General features: G+C 48.1%; 1 protein-coding gene across 1 annotated transcript in view; it reads right to left on the reverse strand.

Moving 5' to 3' along the window:
- The window catches only part of SMURF2 (SMAD specific E3 ubiquitin protein ligase 2), a 1,271,870-nt gene that overhangs the window by 802,675 nt on the left and 448,071 nt on the right, over nt 1-21,124 (reverse strand). The window contains exon 8 of the mRNA XM_069655016.1: nt 3,717-3,919. Coding sequence (XP_069511117.1) covers nt 3,717-3,919 — 203 coding nt within the window. The remainder of the gene's footprint in view (nt 1-3,716; nt 3,920-21,124) is intronic.

Genomic DNA, 21,124 nt, shown 5'->3' on the forward strand with positions numbered 1-21,124 from the left:
GGGCTCGACTTGGGTTGGAGTCAAAGAAGAGAACACAAACGCCATTTTAGAGTCTTGGCAAAAAATACCAACCAACGAATTAATATTAATTAAATAAACCAGCGGTATGTTCGAGGCTATGAGAATTAAATAATTAAAGTTGGTAGCCTTGAACAATGGGAAAATCCCTTAGGAAAATATTCGCGGTCGAATATAAAAAGTAGTTTCCACTGCCACCAGCCAAAACTCATCAGGGGGGACAGAGACGTGCCCCCTCGACTAACAGACCCCGGGGCAATCGAATTGCCCCGACCAGTACGTCCACAATATGATGGTTTGTACTGGTTTCTGTTAATAATTTGGGATTAGTAAAGCCAATGGTGACTTTACATGTCCTGGGAGACAGTAGTCAGTCCCAGGGTATGGAGTCTATGGTGGGGTGTCACTATGACACCACTGTGTTACTGCACGGAGGGTGCTGTGTAACACACATAGGAAAAACACATGAGACCCTATGGAGTAAACGACCCCATAGCCCATAAAAAACATTACCAGTCAAAGGAATACCATAAATCATGTCCAAGAGTGGGAGAAAAAGAGTCTCACTCTTGGCAGGAGGAAAAAAAACAACTCCAGAAATCCAGCAAAGCTGCTGGGGGACTCACTAGGTTAGGAAATTCAGCATAAAGAGAGAATTCTCCCTAACAAGCGCTGCAGCCTTTCGTTACCCCAGCGCTCCTCGGCACCTCAGTGCCCGTGTCTGAGTCCAGCCGAGTCTGTCACACGGGCCCGTTGTCTGTGCTGCAGCTGGGCTCAATCGTCCCCTCAGTGTGCGGGTTGCACAATGGTTGTATGCGGCTTCCCCTGTGCTGCGACCCTGTATGATGGGAGATGGGACGCCTCTTCTCCCAGTTCAACGTGTTGCACTTTGAAATAGCGTGCTCCAACTCTTCATTATTCAGCCATGATCAGGCCAGTATGGCACACCGTGCTAGGTATCTTTAGGGCTGCATCCATCATGCTGGGTATTACACTTTGTCTGCACATGTGTCGGGCATCCCACTGTCACAATGTTATAGCTGCCTCCAGGGTGTATCGTCAAAACTGGAGGTCCCGACGTGCGATCATTGGCTGTGTGCCAGCCCGAACGATACAATATTATCTGGAGGCTTGCAGAGCCTGCTGTGTATTTTGCAGCTCCTTGCTCACTCTGAGCTGTATGGTGGGGCTCACTCTTCCTCCATCGAGCCCCCGCCCCCACATAGGATCCTCGGGGGCCCTCGTTATAGACTCTCTCTTGCCCGTCAATGACAGGTGTCCTGTTGTGCTTGGCGGGACTCACCGCACTGCTAGGTCTTGCGCTCTGTGTGGGTCCCGATTGCTTCGGTGGTGGCGGACACCATCAGCTGATCCTCCTGGGGCTTGCTGCCAACGTTGGACTCTCGGCGCACGTCCTGTCTGCGAGTGGATGCAGGCTCCTTTCCTCCTCTGCTCGGCGGTTTCACCTCTTTACTGAGACGTGCTTTCCTTTGTCTCGGATCAGGGGGCGGCCGCCATTTTCTTCCCGATTCTTCTGCAGGGCTACGGTATAGCGGATTCTGCAACGGTTTCTCTAATGTGGTCTCATTCTTCACTTGAGTGCTTCCAAGTTGCGCTGCATGGTTTCCCACAGACTTGGATGCCTTCCAAATAACAATTGCTAAAGTTTAACCATCCGTAAATGCCAGGATCATGGTCGGATCTGCGAGAGCCAACTCGAACGACGTCCTAACTCATCGCTGCTAAGCCACGCACCCACAACCTTGCCCTCGTCTGTTATGAAGAATGGGTCTTGTACGGACAAAGCCTGTAGCTCACTGACTCGTCTAATAAAGGTAATCGCTACTAGGAATGCAGTCCTGTGAGTGAGATGTTTTAGGCTGGCCTTGTGCATAAGCTCAAAGGGTGGACCCATAAACTTGGAGAGCACAACACAGATTCCAACCCGGGGGAGGTTTGGAAAAAATTGGGGGCGGTGGTATAGCCTCTTTACCCCTTCCATGAATGCCTTAATGACAGGAACTTTCCAACAGGACACCTTGTTCTGTGAAGTGGTATAAGGCTACAGAGCCAGCAGATGCACTTTTGATGGAATTAAATACTAGGCCGGAGTCTATTAGGCAAAGCATGTAGTGTAGAAGGTTAGCTGGGGAACATTCTGTTGGGTTTAGTGTTTACGACATGCACCATATCACAAATCTCTTCCACTTATGGAAATAGTGTCTGGTGTTGGGTTTTCGTGTCTCTTTTAGGACATCCATACATCTTTGTGGAAGATTCAAGTGGCCAAATTCTATGACTTCAGGAGTCAAGAAGCCAAGTTCATAGATAGAGGGCGCAGGTGGAGGGATGCTCCCTTGTTTTGTGTTAGCATGTTGGACGGGCACAGGAGCTTCATTGGGTCGCACATCGCCAGTTTGAGCAGATGTGGAAACCAAGGTTGTCTTGCCCACATAGGAGCAACCAGGATTTGTTTCTTTTGTTCCTGAGAGAAGCCTTGGAATCAAGACATCATGGAGCACCACAGGTTTGAGCTCAGGATCTGTGCTTAGAAACCTCTGGGTATTAAGCGCGTTATAAATAACCTATCAAATCAATAACCTATCATATTACAGGGCGTTCTCCTTGGATTGTGTGTGTGGAAACTTGGACATGATGTCTGGGCATTGAGCGTTTAGGCTTGTGGGGAACAAATCTAATGGGGGTGACCCCATTGTGAGAATATTCTGTCTAGGATCTCTGTCGAGTTGCCACTCGTGGTCTTCTGGTAGAGGGTATCTGCTTAGAGTGTCTGCTAGAGAATGGAGTTCCCTGGAACATGTTGAGATGTTAGGAACAGGTTCTGCTTGAGTGCCCACTTCCATATTTTTTGGGAAAGCTTGGACAGACTTTGAGGGTATGTGCCTCCTTGCTTGTTTAGGTAGAACATGGCAGTGGTGCGGTCTGTGAGTACCTGCACTGTTTGACCTGTAAGATGTTGCTGAAAGGCTTGAAGAGCCTCGAGGACTGTCAATAGTTCCAGTAAGTTGATATGTTTGTGCTGTGGTGCATGTCTACTGGCCGTGGGCTTTGTGGTGGAGGAAGTGAGCCCCCCATCCGGCAAGTGAGGCGTCTGTAGTGGGGATCGCTTGTGCTGGTGTAACTCAAAAGGGTTTTCCTTTTAGTAGGTTGTCCCTGGATCACCAGCGACGAGCCTATAAGAAGGTTAGCGAAACAACCAATAGATCGTCCCACTGACCACTTGCCTGAGACAATTTTTTTGCTAACCATTCCAGCATTGGACGCATGAGCAGACGTGCGTGTTGAACCAAGTGAATGCATGAGGCTATCATCCTGAGCAAGCGCATAGCTTTGCGTACGGGCGAATCTGCTCCGGGCTGGTCCTGGTGGTATGGCGACTGTATTATGCAAATGTCGTCATCATCATAAAATTGGTCTTGACTATAAAGGTCCCCTTGAGATCCTGGGTCTTGTGACCCTGAGGGGTCATCATAGTACTAGTCCTGAGAGGGGTCTTGGTAGGTCGAGGCTGGGGTGCCTAGAGCAGAGTCTGCGGCTCAAGACAAGACTTTTTGGCAGGGGGCTGCTGTGCTGTGGCCCCTGGATGTGAGGCATCTTTAAGGGATGACAGTTTGTCTGTGTGTATGCAACAAAACAAAAAAAGCCTACCAAAATTGTACCCTTGCAAATGCGCTTACCATAGCCTTCTGGTAAATCAGGGGGTGTATGCAAATGTGTCCTGCTCATGTAATTCCTGTGCCGCTGCGAACGAACTCTTCTCTCTGCCAATCGGGGATCTGAAGCTTGCCCACACGTTGCACCATTTGTTACAGGTATTGGCATATTCTCATCCACAAAGCAGCTAAGAGGTCGGACTGGACTTGAATATTCAGATGCCGGTCTGTAGTAAGAGAAAGATGAACAAGGATTACATCATTCTCTCGCTAAAAGAATATTTTCTTGACTAATACCTTTAAAGATACAACCAAGGAAATATTAATGCAGTTGAACTTATTTATTAATATTATTTTAAACCACAAACCATGCCTTTATTGATCATTGATGGATCTCTAACGCATAAAAGATGAATAAAAGTAACCAAGCCTGATGAAAACTGAAATATAGGTCCTCCAGAACAATAGAAATGTTGTGCAGTGATAAAAGGCACCATATAACAAGACTCTTGAGGGAAGACCTACCAATTGCAATCAAACATTTCCCTATATCGACAATCCTCTCCACCTTTACACAGTCCACATTAATGCTCTCCAACTCTACAATCCACTGCCATGGCTGCATGCACTGTGCTGATAATGCATGGCAGACACCATACCTGCTGCCCCTTTCTAATGACCCTCCTCAGAATTCACTTGGTGGAAGTGGTTCCAGGCACTGGACATTGTGGTGAGTTCAGTAACATAATACAGTCTCCATTGTTATGTTTTTACATGTGCACTTTTTCCCCCGAACCCTGGCCTTGCAACAACCCTTTACCTTGTCTGCTCCAGTCAACTGTTCACCAGTCCAACCCGAACCCCCCCTCCTAATTTGGTCCAGCCACTGGTAGACTGAGGCGTCACTTGACCCACAACAGCCATAACGGAGTTCACCAGGGCATAAATAAAATATATCAGGCTTACCCGGCAAGCTGTCAAAGATTAAGATGCTGTTTGCCATGGTACCCAAGCCCTGCTCCTGCCACAATGCCAGAGCACTTGCCCACTCGATGGCCGGGTGAGACACATTCTTCCTTAGTATGACATGCCCTTATTTTCCTATCATTACCTAATTGTTTCCACATTGTGTTGTTCGCTGTCAGTCTTTGGTCGCATTTTACCATTTGCCTTAGAATAATTGTAGCCCCACTGTATGTTGATTCCTGGAATCCTTAATTGTTTACCCTAGATTATTTGTTGCCCAAATGTATTTTTCTCCCTAGCATCTATTGTTTGCCACCCTACTGATTGTTTGCCTAGGATGAATTGTTGCTCACATTGTACTGCTCGACTAAGAATATTGATTTGCCCCACTATACTTTGCTCCCTGGCATCCTAGATTAAAATCTTAAACTTAGTTTAATTGTTGCCACACTATATTGATGGTTTGACCTTTAGAGGTTGTTGCCCCACTGTATTTGCTCTCTGGTGTCCCTGATGGTTTGTCCTATGTTGATTGTTGCCCCACTGTACTAACGTTACTTAAGCTGTTGCATTGCCAGGCTAATTGTGTAACTGATTTACACAGCTATGCTAATTTGCTGCAAAGCTGGTTTAACTGCTGCATAAACCAATAAATGTTGCATATCTCGAATATTTGCTTCATATGTTCATCTCGATTATTGAATTCCTGTAGTTAGTTTCTTGATGCACAAAAGTACACTGCATATGTACATTATTGACATACTATGCCACTGGCTGCTGTGCAGAATCATACGGATCCCCCACCAAAACTCTGCCTAAAGTCACCCCTCAGGAGGCCAGGAGAGGGCAGATGCTTCCTAATCCCAATCCTTGGGGTGGCATAGTGCGGGAGGATCACCTGGGTTGAGACAAAGCCCAGAGTAGTGGGAAGATTCGGTTGGATGAGGCACAGTATTTTTCCACTAAGGGACACTCTTGCCACTAGGTCAGAGGAGGTCTTATCTTATTGCCACTTTAATATATCCCAACCGCCTAGTAAGAATGAGATAGTGAGCCCCAAGGTTGTAATTCCTCAACCTATTATGTCAACAGAACTGGTCTCATGCATCTCGGAAAATAAACATCTTCAATATCAAGGGTACACTACAGGAAATGACAAGCAGGTTGCTTTCTCTGCATCATCTGTCTCTGGTAAAAAACTCAAAATCCCTCTTCTAGAAATATTAAGGGAATCAGAACTCCCCTTAAAAATAACTTACTTTCTTTCAAATAAACTATGTGTCCTAGAGTTCCTCTGGGACTGTGACGAAGAAGAGGGTTGAGTAGGCATGTAGAGGTCAGGCAAGCAGGCCTAACAGCCTTTTCCAGAGTCGGGCAATTCACCTTAAGGGCCTACACCTGAAGCGAATTACCCTACCTGAGAGGCTTAAATGGCTCCAGCAGAGCATCAGAAGGAAGGAGCTGGAATGTTGGCAGTGGTAGAAGCAGCAGCAGCAGCGCATAGGGCTGGCAGTTCATAAGGATGTTTGACCACAAAGAACGCCCGGACGACAGAAGTGCAGATTTCACCTGCAGGTTCTGAGTTGGTCCTGTGCTCACAAACCCTGTCTGGCTGTGACTGCATGGGAAGAGAATAGACGAAGTGAACAGTTTTCCCAGGTGCACCCAATAGTCGTGACTGCAGAGCTGAGTTTGTGCAGATAGATACTCACGGCTGTTGTGCAGAGGGAAGTAGGAGAGAAGGAGACTCTGTGGTCGAGGACGGATCAAGGACACAAGTGCTGCAGAGGGGTGTGGGTCCCAAGAGTGCCTGAAGTCGTAGTAGCAGGAGGAAAAGTCGGGAAGTGGAAGTCGCCCGCAAGCACTGTGAGTTTGGAGCCGGTGAGTGAAGCTCTATTCTCCAATTCACTAGAAATTCCTTGCAAGCAACTAACCAGCTAAAATTGAATTTGCGTAGCAGTAGAAGCGAGTGAACATTGTTTCATTGGAAAGTCTTAACAAAAGATAACTTATTGCGTGCACGATTAACACAAGTCAAAGTGCTAGCGTGTGAAACAAACCATTTATTTTCCAATGTCACCTTAAAGAAGTACACTGGAGTAGTCACGTGTATTGTATTTGGTTATTTATATAGTGCTCTTTCCCCATCATTTCTATGGCCTCAATGCGTTTTGTGGCTGGCACGCCCTCGGTGACCGCAATCAATGTGGTCGAGGATCTAAGAAGTTAGATTAAGAGATGCTTGTGTGCATTTTCGCCGATTTAGGACTTGGGTAGCTGGCTCGGCTCTTTAAGCAGCCCAAAATTCAGGCACGTGGGTGAGCGCTGTTTGTGGTTTCGGATAGAGTGCTATTGTTGAGATTCGATGTGTGTCCAGCAATACCGAATTTTCTTTAGCTGGTAGTCGCTGTATGCTAGTGGCAGAGGTGTTGAGGTAGGTCAGGAGTTTCAGTATGGACGGCTATGTGCGCTGCTAGACTGAAATGACGCAGCCACATAGCTGCATTCTATTGTTTGGCCGTGCCTTTGGCCTATGTCCACATAGGTGGTGTACGGTATATATACCGTATGCTTTAATGTCGTTCGGCTGCAGCCTTTTTGTTTTTTTTGTCCACTGTGGACAGCATGGTCTCATTGTTCGTGGTCTCTCTGGAGCAAACTTCTGAGCAGCGAGGGTGAGAGGTTTATTGCGGTGTGCCTCCGCAAAATGCTGCTGGCTTCCCTTGTGTATTATCGGGTAGGAGTGCTGTTGTTCATGGGGGTGATGGTTTGTCAAGGTGATCCGCTGTGGATGCTGCCGGCATCTGTGCTGTAATTGGTGTATAGGAATGTTGGGTTGTGCAATGCAGTTTAGAGATGGGGAGGGGTTCAAGAGAATGTTGGGAAAAGCCAGGTTTTCAGGGCCTTTCTGAATTTCAGATGATTTTTACTATTGTGAATGTGTAGGGGTAGGGAGTTCCAGATAATCGGCACTTGGGCAGAGAAAGAGGATCCGCCAAGTCTGGAGGAGTTGTGAAGTGGGACCACTAGGCGATATGCTGTGGGAGATCCGAGACTCCTTGAGGGCTAGAGCGCTGGATTTTGTCCTGAAGGAATTCCGGGCCGCGACTGAAGTGGCCTTGGCTCTAATAGAATGGGCATGGGCATGCATGTTGGCCGGAAGCGGTTTGAGCTGCCTCTCATAAGCCTCCTTGATGGCCGAAAACATACACCTTGCTATAGAGGCCTTGGAAGCCTGATATCCTGGCCTTGACCCCCCCCGCCCCGCGCCCGAAGGTGACCAAGAGCCTCCGATTTGCAGAAGCTCTTAGTCCTGTCCAGATCGAATATCAGGGCGTGCCTGACATCAGACAGTGCAAGACCCTCTGAGCATTGTCATTAGGGTCCGCGAAGAAAGTAGGTAACACCATCTCCTCATTTAGGTGAAACGCAGAGACTACCTTAGGCAAGAAAGCGGGATGCAATCTAAGGACCACCTTGTCCCTATGAAAGGCAGGGTAAGGTTCTGAAGCCACTAGTGCTTGGACCTCGCTGACCCTGTGTGCAGACGTAAGACCCACCAATAGATCTGTCTTAATGGTGACTCGCCTGATCTCCGCCGACGCCATTGGCTCAAAAGGTTTGTGTGCCAAGGCGCCCAACACTATGTTGAGGTCCCACACTGGATGTGGCTTCTTGATAGGCGGGCAGAGCCTGGTGTGACCCGCCAGATGTCTTAACCACCGGGTTGGAGGATGAGAAGACCTCCTCCTCAGAGTTCCAGTGGGCTCCGATGTCTGCCAGATAGGTGCAGCATGTGTCTATCTGCACCCTCGAGTGTGCGAGGTGTGCAGAGAAGGATAGCACATCGTCCAACATGCAAGTAAGAGGATCAACTTCATTTGATTCAGAGCAGTGGCAAAACCTGGTCCATTTGTTCTGGTACTGGCTCCAAGTAGCATCTCTTCTAGCGCCCTGTATGTCTAGGTCAGCATGTGACCGACGCAGATGCCTTAGTGTGACCTGCTCAGGAACCACATTGCGAGGGCTAACTTCTGTGGGGCGGGGTGGATGATCCGGTCTCCCTGCTGCAATAGATGAACTGGGCCCAAAGGAATGTGAATCGGCGGCTGGTCTGAGAGGCTGAGCAGTTCCTAGAACCATGGTCTCGCAGGCAACCACGGAGATATCAGAATGATGCTGAGTTGCCATGGCATCCTTATCTTGCAGATCACCCTTTGGACCAGGGGAGTGGGAGGAAATGCATATGTGTTCATGCTGTTCCACATTAACTGAAACGCATCGTCCCTGCCAGGTGGTGAACAGATCCACCTGGGGTTACCCCCATTTGCTGAAGATCCTGTTAGGCAGAAACCTGTGCAGTTCCCTTAGGGACCACTGCAAAAGGCTTAAGACTACAGGTGTTGGCAGTAAACCCAATTGGTAGCAGTCTGTACCACCCAGATTTACCTGGTAGCTGTGGCTGAGCAGCCAGACTTCTCTCAAGAAGAGTTAGACAGTATGTAGAGTATACAAGATAGGTACCAAAATACAGTAGCACAAGCAAACACTGACCAGAGCTTGGGTATAAAAGTATATAATTATTTATTTAAAAACACACTTTGTAAAATACACTAACACTAATATGTCAAGCAAGTTCAAACACAGTCACTATTAATATATATACATCCCTGATCACTTATTGAACAAGTCTCAGTTAAAACACCACTTATTTTCAGACAGAGGTGAGCGCTTAGCCTAAGATGGCACTCCAATAAGTTACTTAAAAAGGGAGGGGAAAAGGCAGAATTAGGAACATACACAATACCAACTCTTTAGGAGAACCAGAGCAAGTCAGAAAAGGCAGAGTCCACTGAGGAGCAAGAAAGGCATAGGCCAGGCCACTCTTGGAGAGAGCAAGGCGGAATGTGTCCAAGATCACACAGTTGAATAGTACTTTTCAAGAGTCTTTGCAGCGAGTTCAAAAAGGGTTGGATCAAGTCAGGAAAAGTTAGTTAGGAGGTCCCAAGTCACCCCAGGATAGAAAGTCAAGGATTTACGGGACACCTTGAACAGTCTGTTGCAAGGGAGACCAGGCGGGACCGGGTACTGGGACCGGGTACCTGAAATGGTGAGAAAGCTCCAGTGGGAGCAGTTGTTCCTGGCAGCGGGTGCAAGTCGGTGCTTCGTCCAGGCGAAGAGAAGATCTCGACGTGGAGGAAAGTTGGAGGTCGTTGCACTGCCAGGGAAGAAACGAGCCGCACAGTTTCCCCGGTTAAAAGGTACTACCCTTTTATTTGCGGTAGTGGTGAAGCGTGGCTATCCGGCCGCCGGGGTGCTTGGCACGGGCGATTCGACCACGAGACGATCCAGGTAGGTGAAAAGAGGGCGAACTGGTTATCCCCACCAGTTCAGAGGAAAAACTCTCCGGGATGAAGATCTTCTCTGTCGTTGGGAAGTGACGAGACAGTTCAGCAGGGCTCCACCGGTGGCGTCGTCGTTGCAGGTTGGCTCAGCTTCTCCCTCTTCGGATTCTTTGGTCCTGTGGCGACTTCTGAAGTTCCAGTCCCCAAAGCCCTGCTTTTATGCAGAAAACCCCCATTCATCAGTCCTATCTGTCACTCAAACATGCTAAGTGGTGAGCCGGGCGGTTCACCTCTGGGCCAATTACACAAGAGTGCGACCTGACCGCACAGTGCCCCCTCGAAAAACAGACCCAGGGGCAATCTAATTACCCCTACCAGTATTTCCACAATATGATGGTTTGTACTGGTTCTGTTCAAAATTTAGGACTAGTAAAGTCAATGGTGACTTTATATGCCCTGGTAGACAGTAGTGAGTCCCAGGGCATGGAGTCTATGTTTGGGGGTCACTATGACACCCCTGTGTTACTGCACTGAGGGTGCTGTGTAACACACTTACCAAAATACATGAAACCCTATGGAGTAAAAGACCTCATAGCCCATAAAACACATTACAAAGTCAAAGGATATATCAAATCATGTCTAAGAGTGGGAGAAAGAGTCTCACTCTTAGCAGGAGAAAAAAATAAACCCCAAAAATCCAGCAAAGCTGCTGGGGGACTCACTAGGTTTGGGAAATTAACCTTAACAGAGAATTCCCCCCAACAGATCCCTTGAAGGACCTGATCGTTCAACTGCCATTCGTAATTGTCCGCCCCCAACCTGCTGAGCCTATCCGCCTCCAGGTTTGACTGCCCCGGGAGGTGGATCGCCATCAAGTGAATGTTGTTGACCAGAGCCCATTTCAAAAAGCTGACCGCCAGGGTGCACAGAGGAGAATACATGGTGCCACCCTGCTTGTTGATGTAATACATACATGCTGGTGGTGTTGTCCGTCCAAATGAGGATTGCCTTGCCGCTGATGAGCGGCTTGGAGAGCCAGCCAGATGGCCTTCAGCTCTAGCCAATTGATATGGGCATCCTGTTCCTGAAGAGAGCAGACTCCGAGGATGCTGTGGCTGTCCAGGGTAGCTCCCAGCCCTCCAGGAAAGTCTATGGTGATGGTAACCTGCGATGCTGGTTGACGGAAGTCTGCCTATCCTCAAGTTGCAGTCCGTGACCCACCAGACAAGGTCCTGGTGGAGACAGGGAGGAATGCCGACGAGTTCCGCCTGGGAACCCGCTCCTGACTTCATAAGGCTGCGAAGTGCAGCTGTAATTTCTCATTTTGAGCCTTGTGTAAGGCACTGCCAGTAGACCTGCCGCTAGGATTTTCAGGAGGTGCTGGTACCACAATACGGAGGTCACTGCTCTGCTTGTGGCCCTTTTGATGACTGTAATCTTGTCCTCTGAGGGAAAACTCTCTCGGAGCTTGTATCCCAGATGAGGCCTAGAAAAGCCAGACTCTGTCGGCAGCAGCTGTGACTTCTTGAGATTGATGGAAAATCCCAATTCGTGTAGCATATTCATGAGTGTGGAGGAGGTGTGATGGACCGTCTCTGGTGAGCTTGCCCTGGCGAGCCAGTGCTCTAGGTACGGGTAGACATGGTGGCCCTGAGGAAGGCTGCCACTGTATTCATCAGCCTGGTAAAGACCCTGGGGGCTGAATTAAGGCCAAATGGTAGAACCTTGTATTGGAAATGGAAGCCCATGATCCTGAACCTCAGGAAGGATCGATTAGGATGCCAAATCTGGACGTCTAGGTATGCACCCTTCAGATCCAGGGACCACATCCAGTCTCCCCTGTACAATGTCTCCGCAATAAGTGCTGGCGTAACCATCTAGAACTTTTGACGAGGAAGGGAAAGGTTCAGGGTGGAAAGGTACAACACAACTCTCAGGCCATACCGGTTCTTCTGGTCTATGGCGAAAATCCTGGAGGAGAAGCCCATGCCCCGCTGGGAGAGTGGGACTTCTTCCACTGCCTGGCTCTCTACGAGCAATCGAATTTCCGCCAACAGAGTTGTTGTCCCAATCTGTGGGAGTGGAGGAGAAGAGAGAGAAGATGGAGGAACCAGTAGGCAGTAACCCGTATACACTACGGATAGGATCCAGGGGTCTGCGAACCTTGTACGCCAATGATGTGCGTGAAGGGAAAGCCTGTCCCCCACCGGAACCACATGGACTTGGAGGAGAATGTCATGCCTTCTTTCCCTCTGAAGCTGGGGCCCAGGAGGGGGACTGAAAGAATCCTTATTCCCTGCCTTGTGTTTGCGGCGGTCCGTTCTGGGAAGCCCCGGAACCCGCCAAATGCCCACCCCTTGTTGGAAGGCTGATGCGTCTAGCTGTGCGTCTTGGGCGTGGACTTTGTGAGGATAGATAATGACTTTGCAGTTTGGGAACCGTTTTTCTTATCTAGCTACTCATCGGTGGTGGAATGAAAAAGGTCGCCAGCCTCGAATGGAAGGTCTAAGTTGCGGTCCTCGACGTCCAGGGTTGAACTTGGTCACCCGTAGCCAGGCCGTCTTCTCATGTCCGTGGCGATGCAGATGGCACGGACTGGGGTGTCTATATGCGCAACGGTGGACTCCACGATGTCCTGCGCCACCATTTTAGCTTCTGCCAGCCCCGCCTTGAAACGTGCCTGACTGTGCACCGTAAGTACTGGAAGGAAGTTGGCTATTTCCCGCCACAGCCTCCGATAAACGTCTGCGAGCATGGCGTCTGCATTAGACTGACGAAGGTGCAGTGATGCATTGGAATAAACCACCTTTCCATAAGCCTTCAAGATCTTCTCCTCCTTGCCTAGAAGCGCCAAAGACTAGGTAGCCGAGAACGACTGAGGCTTGGAGTAGAGTTGCGCCGCTGTAATCAACGAGTGTGGCCGAGGGTGTGTCGACAGCAAGAGTGGATCCCCTTCCAATTGCCTGTACTTGACGTCGAGGTGCCAATTGGTAGGCTGCCCCGAATGGGATTTGAGCCATCCCTTTTTGGCCAAGGCGACTACGTCATTCCTTTTGCACCGGGATCCCTGTGCTGGCCGCAGGGCGTAGAGTGAGGACCTAGGCCATGACCCCTGCCTTAGGCTGTTCCACCTCGGGTTGTGGAAGCCCCAGGTATTAGGCCAAACCTGAAAGTCGTTCATGGAAGGCCTTGGCTGAAGATGGGATGTCGGGGTCCTCCTCCTTGTTGGTGTCCACGAGGGCGTCCGGCTGGACTGGTGCCAGAGGAGGAGAGCTGGGCGCCGGAGGCTGGTGTAGAATCGCCTAAACTGTAGGAGGCAGGGAAGTCAGAATCGAAGGACCGACGTGGGCAACGGGGGCTGCGCAGGGGCCTGAGGCGCTGGAGCCATAGCACGAATGACTATAGGCGCTGATGGGGTGACTGGGGGGAGCATGTCCCAGATTACATCCCAAAGGATGGCACCCATCTGAGGGGACCTCATAAGTGTGACAAATTTCTTGAAAAACATGTCATCACAGGCTGGTGGTGTGGCAGGTGGTATTGACAGAGTAGCGGGCAGCTGCTGGGGCCTGAGCATACTCAGCCTTGCTGGTGGCGGGGTTTATCTGCCCAGCGACGCTGAATGATAAGCTGTAGGCCACATACCTAGCGAAGACCAGTCCCACCTGGACACTCGATCTCCTACCTGCTCCCCGAATGGGTGTGGTATCGGACGAGCGGCCATTTTGTCTGGCACGGTGGCCATTTTGTCGGGCTGCATGCCACATGCCTGAGTCGTGGTGCTTGCCTTGCTGGGCCCGGCCTCCTCCTGGACTCTTGGCGGTGGAGCTTGAGGCCTACACCCTGCACCTCAGGACGAGGCCTGGTGCCCTCGGCTAAATTGCCGATAGTGCTGCTTACAGGTGCCTCATAAGACATTTGTCCGTTAATAGAGCATAGCCTCTCAAGTGGACAACCGGTAAAAGAACCTTGCGGTCCCTCTACACTGTCTCTGGGAGGATCTAGCAACCCCTACGCCTGGCGGCCGTTAGCTGAATGAGCCTCGGTACCAGTGTTGGTGCGAGAACATGAACGTTCCCTCCCACTCGGGAGTCTCCTGGTAAAGGAGTCGACCTTGAGGGATACAATGGAAAAAAGCAGCCCTACCTTGGGCCCTGACTTGTGTCTGACAAAGTTCTTCAAGTCCTCTGGAGGCGACTTCTTGAAGAGCTCTCTCCATCGAGGTAACCTGTTCTTCAGAGCGCACGGTGAAAGTGCGTTGCACACGGTAGAACCTTCCCAGCAGTGTTCGGGGCCAAGGCAGCAGAGGCAAAGAGCATAGGTGACGGACGTAGGGAAGAGCCCCTTGCAGGCTGGACACCTGCTGAAGCCAGCTGACGTCTACGTGAGCCGGGGAGGAGCGTGGCGCCAGAGGACTGAGTACCTGAGTAAGACAAAATAAAGAATTTGGGAAGAGCGCATGGAATTACAAGGCTGAAGCCAAACCCAGGTGAAAAATGGTCTGTCTGCCGTCCCTAGCGAGGGACGCCCATACAGTATGGAGGAGAAGAGACAGGATGTAGGAATAAGGTTTTAGATACAGAGGTGGTGTGTTGGGTGAGGGATAAGTCTGTGTCCAATGTGCATACAAGGTTTATTTCCATGTTTGAAGTGTCTCCAATTAAGCGGGAGACCATTGATAGTAATCACTTGCATGGTAGCAGCTGACTTTCCCGAATTGTTAAAAGAATATTACATCAAAGGGAGCTCGCGTATGAACGAGCGATTCTGATCAATGTTAAAGCAGCATTCTACGCGAATAAAAGGGAACACAAGTCTTACAGTCCTTTGAAGTGAAATTCTCCATCAAAGAGTGGTTGCATGTACTTAACTTGTTTCCTTTAAGATGCCTGAATCTTGTACCATCTAGAACAAAGTACTTTTTAACTGTAGAAGTTGTTGAAGCAGAAGTAGAAGTTGTTGATGTTGCAAGAAAAACAAGCACAGCACAAGCCAGTAGGCAAATTCCTTTCCAACTTGAAAATCAAACAACCATTATTTTGAAGTTGTCTAAGATCCAGTGCCCTCTGATGCAACTGTGACAAGGTTATCAAAGGCTGGAGGAGTGGCAATAGAGCTTTGGGGTAACTTTGGAATCCATGACATGTACATAAAGCGGGGGAGGAAAGCTGGATGCTTGTTAAAAGATTCAATCAACAATCTGTAGAGCAGAGACTGTTGAAGCTGAGAGAAAGAAGCAGTCAAAAAGCCATGGCAGAATCTAGTGGTAGTTGCAAGACAGACATTAAATTCAAAATGTCTGCCCCCTTTATGGATTAGGAAGGAAGAGTGCTTTGCCGATCTGTGAAGGTTGAAGAGTCTTGCCTGTAAGCAGCCTAATAAATTCTTAAAAGTACCAATTTGCAGCATAACTAATAAAACTGTGGTTGTCTATAAAATTGTCAGACTAATCAATGAAGGTGGTCAAAGCAGTAGTACACTGAAGCAAAGGCGTCTGCTGTCACAGTAGCATTAGCTGAAGGGAGTTGGCATGTGCAAAGTAACGCCCTTTGAAGAGATAGCCAGACAAGTTATAGCAAAGACACTGCAGAGAACAGTTGTTGAAGCAGAAGTGGTACTTTTATTTGCACTTTGTCAAATTTATCCTGGAAGGAGGTTATCCTGGATTACCATTACCACTGGTGTCGTTTTCTTTGTGGAAATTGGAAAGGGAACTTTTCAACACACGAAGAAACTGTTTACCAGTGGATTTTTGTCTGGGTGAACTTTTGTTTTGTTTTGTAAATTCCAGGAACTGTCTTTTCTTTTCTTTGGAAGGGATTGTTGGGAAGGAGCCTGGTGCTTTTCTTCATTCCCAAACTTCCCAAGCTCTTTAGAATTAGGCAAAACCTCTGTTACCCGTTTTCTAAGCACTACAATAGTCCAGGTGAGAGGCGGGTCAATAAATAAAGATAAGTAGTATTTAAAATATAAGGTACAAATAACCATTAGTTGAAAACACGTGTAAATGTTATTCTGTGTAGTTTTAAAATCAAATGTCAAAGTAGGCTCTCTGCAGAAGGAATGCAGCCTGAGCTAACATTATGTCAAAACAGGTTTTTATTTGTAGAAATTACTGGACCAGATAAAATATTTTATTGAGTGTAGTGTTGAGAGAATAGCGGGAAGATGTGTTTATGTATGAATGTTTATAACATAGCAAATTATGCTACAATGTCTTTCTGCAGAGGCAGCAGTATGTTAAAGTAGGTTGGTCTAAATGTAAAGCTGGCCATGCAACACTGGAGACTACAGCATCCCTTGTATGGCAAGAAGAACAGTTTTGGATGAGCTCTGCCGGTATCCAGTAACCAAGTCAAGGGTATTTAAGCTCCAGCCCCAACATCAGTCTATAGGACCTGGGAGCGGTTGAGGGACAGAATATACTGCTCTGGAGCAGAGTTCTTTGCCAATCCTCACTTCAGTACAGAGTAAATTCGTTATCTTTTGCAAGATAGACTCATGGCCTTAATTCCCTAGAGGGGTGAATTATTACTCTGGTGTGAGCGTGATCAGGGGGTACCCCAATATATTTAAGGGGTACAAGTATGCCCTACCTTTCAAGATTGACTTTCAATATTACTGGGAAAGAGATCTACCCAGGTCAAGTGAAAGGTATCCAAGTCTCCGATTATTTGGTAATTATTTGTTTAGAGTGAGGGCCAGTTTTGTGTATGTTAGGATATTGTCCCTTACAACCTAGACTAGGTAGGGAACTCCCTGGTAGAGTAGGATTAGTTAGGTTTTCTTTGCATTTTCATTAATAAAATGTCAAATACTGAGAAAACTGCAAGCAGTTGTACACATCGCATTACTAACCCCTCAGACTGTTTACCTTCACTGAGTGGTGCCCAAACCTATAATGGTCTCAGATACACAGATGAATTGCTTCACCTCTACATCAATAGTTGCACAGCCAGATCTTCAATGCAACACAAGATTAAATACTGTTTAATTGGTACTCCTTTGTTGCCTAGGTTTTTTTTACCTCTTGTCTAATTATTTCCTATGTTATGGGGTGGCCATCACGAATTACCACTCTGATGCTACAGTAACGTTCCATGTGTGTTTATTTTTAAGACCGACAGAATGGCTGTATTAAAAATATAATAAAGATATAAAGAATATATTAAAGATATATTCTTAAAATATATCTTTTAGGTTCTTTTAGGAAGTTGGCGGTAGGGCTGTCCCTCTCGGACTACTTACATCAGTTTTCCCCCTCCTTAGCCCAGGCGTCCTTAACGGGATGTTAGTCCGTATTGGATCAGGGACACCATCTGTCTTTTGCAGACTGGTGGTTTCCCAAAGGCATTGGCTACTGTCTCCCTAGGGATCTTCCAACTATCCCCAACCTAGTTCCGCTTAGTGTTCGAAGGATGTTAGGGATGGATGGTGCATTCTTCCATGCTGCTCTGCCGACTCGTCGATCACACATTTTCCCACCTGACCCTTATCTACCCTGGGCCCCAAAATGTTCTCCTCCCGCCAGATTCCTATCCCTCCACCCTTAGATATGATCACTCTACTTACTCCTCTACTTCAAACTACTCCTCCCCCAACTACCACTCTACTATTGCCTCTAGTACTACACGCTGCCCTCCTTACTACTACTACTCCACCTTCTACTCCTACTCTACCGTTATCACTTCTATTCTTGCTACCTCTCCCGCTATCGCCATCATCCTGCAACACTCACTACCGTCTACTGTTACCAACTGCCACTTCCTACTACCACTCTACTCATCCCAACAGCTATCAATACCTCCGTTATCACTACTCCTACTCCTTCACTATTCCACACACTCACAAACACTCCACAGGTCCCCTGCTCCCCAAGTGCCTCTGCACTCCTTTTGTTCTTGCCTCTTCCGGCTCTCAGATGTCCTCTTCCAACTCTGGTCTTCACCCAACTAACACACACCACATAGCCCTGCCCCCTCCCTGATTGGCCAAATCAAACTGGACAATACCTTAACGTCCTTGAGGGGGTGTGACAGGGGAAGGCTAAGGGGAGAATTTAAAAGGGTCTATAAGCCTCACCCTCTTTCTATGCGGTCTTGCCATAGAGACCGACATAGTTAGCAGGGGACTGGTTGCCCCTCGTGCCATGGCCATTTTGTGGCCCTTCTCGAATATTGTAATCCCTGGTGAGATCGTGGCTGCTCTGTTGGAGCCGAGCCAGTGTTGTAAAATAAACTGCATCCAGCGTCATTGGGTTTCTGCCTCCTGTGGATTCTGGGAGCGGTAGTGTCTGTGGTGGGGCAGCTTCTATCAGTTGGGAAGGATTGCACTCCTGACACCAAATGTGGAGGGTCAGAAGACGCAGACTATAAGTAGCCATTCTGAAGACACTTCTTGAAAATGATAAATGCCTCATTTTCCCTAAGCTATGGGTTTCCCTACCTAACACAACTACGGTCCTCCCCGTCGGTACTGATGTCCAAAGTAAAAGTCTGTCCTAAACCCAAAACTAAGCTGGTCTGACCCTACCACCAATACTAAACTAAAGTCCAGGAAAATGACTCCCTTCTCCTGGGATGCTTTCGCAGCAAGTCTCCATCAATACAGAATCTTCAGATATTTCTTAGCCATCTCTCGTATCAATTCGTTCAGTTCACTTATGGGACTTCGCCACACCCCTTGGTTCTCTTTCACTTGACTTTTCAAAGTCCTTCTGTATAGATGCTCCAAGACCTGTAGGTTCTTCAACTCTGTTCTTTTTTGAAGTGGATTGTCTCCCTCTCCGTCTGACATCAAACCTCTAACTCAAGGATTATAGACATTCTCCTTTGCACAAGTTGTAATCCTCTGATCACTTGGCTTTTCACTGCATTGTGCGTGTGTCCAGTGAGTAGTTCTACTTGTCTTGTTACTTGGTCTTACACTGGGATGAATTTGATGAATCCAGGAAAGATTGTCACTCTTCTCATCACTTTGCAATTCACTGTTAATGGGAAGAGTATGATGAGCCCAGTAATGATTCTCACTCTGTTAGCCACTTGTTCTGTCACTGGGACAAGTACGATTTCTCCAATTGTTGTATTTGTTTTTCTGACTGACCATTAGGACTACACCAATGGTCTCACTCTCCTCCCACTTTCATGACGCTTCTCTGGGGCTTCACCAGCCTTTTGTGGAAGTCCTTCTTCGGTGTCTTAGTCATATTCATTATGACTCCATTGGTGGTCTTTCTCAGTAACAAGCAGTTACTTGCATGCACATGAAAAATCACATGTATAGGGATTCTTCCCGATTTCTCTCAACTGATGTGGTTGGGTTGCTGAGTCAGTTGGGAAGGGGGGTTCGTCCTCTGAACGGAAGTAATTCTCCCTGGGCAGTCTCTCCCAGTGACTGGCTCACCCCTTCAGCCTCACAACAAAAAAGGCACCCCCTGGGGAGAAGTGACTGAATCCCACGTTTCGTCACATATCCTTCTCCTTCGTTAAGCTTCTCAGTTGAGCAGGAATCTGCAGAGAAAAATATACATTTCCTTGCCATTTCCCATTTCTATGTTCTACTGTAAAACAGTAGGGCTGGAGTTCTAGAAACTGGTGCATTATTCTAGTGTTCAATTTTTTACTCTTTCCCGGTTCCCTCCCTCGTCTACCACCTCTTTGGCGCCTTCATTCTCCTCCTCGGCTACCTTGCCCTCTCCTCCTTCCTCCTCTGCCCACCTTCGGGCTCCTTCTACACTTCCGCAGGGCATTACTCTGACCTGTAACCATCCACGAAGTCTTTCAAGGGTGGCAACCTTCTCCACATTGAGATAGGAGATGAGCGAGCACCACTGTATTTGTATAACTAACGTAAGACGATTCTTTAGTTGCAGAGTGGGGTGCAACCCACTGTATCATGCCTCCGTGCTGGGCATGTAAGGAATGTGAGTAGGAAAAAGGCCTAGGCTAGATAGCCATCGGTGTGGACTGCACACCGTAAAGACCACTTAAGTTTAGAAGTTGTTTTTACTTAAATTCTGTTGTATTAATCTGTGAGTACGAACTTAGGTCTTGCAAAAAGTTGAAAGGCAATCAATTGTATACGTTGTGTGGGTTAGTAACAGCGAAGATGAAATTGCATGTACTGCTAGAACATTAACAGTACGTAATTACTGTCAGCGGGTACAAGCGCACAGCATTCCGAATGAAATTCCAGCAAGCACTCGTGTGAGCTAAGTTTGTATGGTAACTATGACAATAGTCATGGACAGAGAAGACGCCGGTTGCGGTATGCACAAGTAACAGGGGCCGCCATCTTGTGAGGGAGTGATTGTAGTGCAATGCTCCTTCTGTTCGTGATACTAGAATTGAAAGATAAACCAAAACACTATGTATATAAACAAATACTAATGTAAAGGTACAAAGCTGCTTATTGCCACTCTCAACTCTCGCTCAGCTGTCAAACACTCCTCAGACATCTGCCATCTACTGGAAGAACTCAACCTTCATGTTCTTGGTCTTACCGAGACATGGTTCACGGCCAGATCTGTCACGAGGTTCAACACACTCCTCACTGATGGCTACAAGATCCTCTCCGTGCCCAGATCCAACCGTCCCGGTGGGGGTGTAGCATGGATCTTCCCAGAGTGGATCTCTGCCTCTTTCATTCCTATGCAGGTCTACACCTCCTTTGAATGCCTGGTCTGCAGGCTCCCTCTCTCTCTCTCGGTCTCTCCTGGCCGTTCTCTTACTGTGGGCTACTATCTATCGGCCGCCTTGCCAGTAACATTCCTCTCCGAGTGGGCAGACCGCTCGTCATCCCTCCTTGCCTCAACCACTCAACTCCTCCTCCTCCTCCTCCTCCTCCTCCTCCTCCCCCTCCTCCTCCTCCTCCTCCTCCTCCTCCTCGGCGACCTCAACATCCACCTGGATGCTTCCTGTCCCTTCTCTGAACTTTCGCAACCTCTGCGATTCTCTTTCTTGTTCTATTCTTCCCTATGGCCCGGCTCACTCTACAGAGTACACCTTGGATGTTCTGATCTTCTCAGACCTCCCCCTCTTTAACCCTCTCACCTGGAGTGAGCACTTTTTTTTGTTTCTTCTGTCTCCCTCCATCTCTCCCTCGCTGTCCCTCTCTCCCAGC

Source organism: Ambystoma mexicanum, chromosome 3q, assembly GCF_040938575.1.
Source record: "Ambystoma mexicanum isolate Mex_15411 chromosome 3q, UKY_AmexF1_1, whole genome shotgun sequence".
NCBI classification, from domain to species: Eukaryota; Metazoa; Chordata; class Amphibia; order Caudata; family Ambystomatidae; genus Ambystoma; species Ambystoma mexicanum.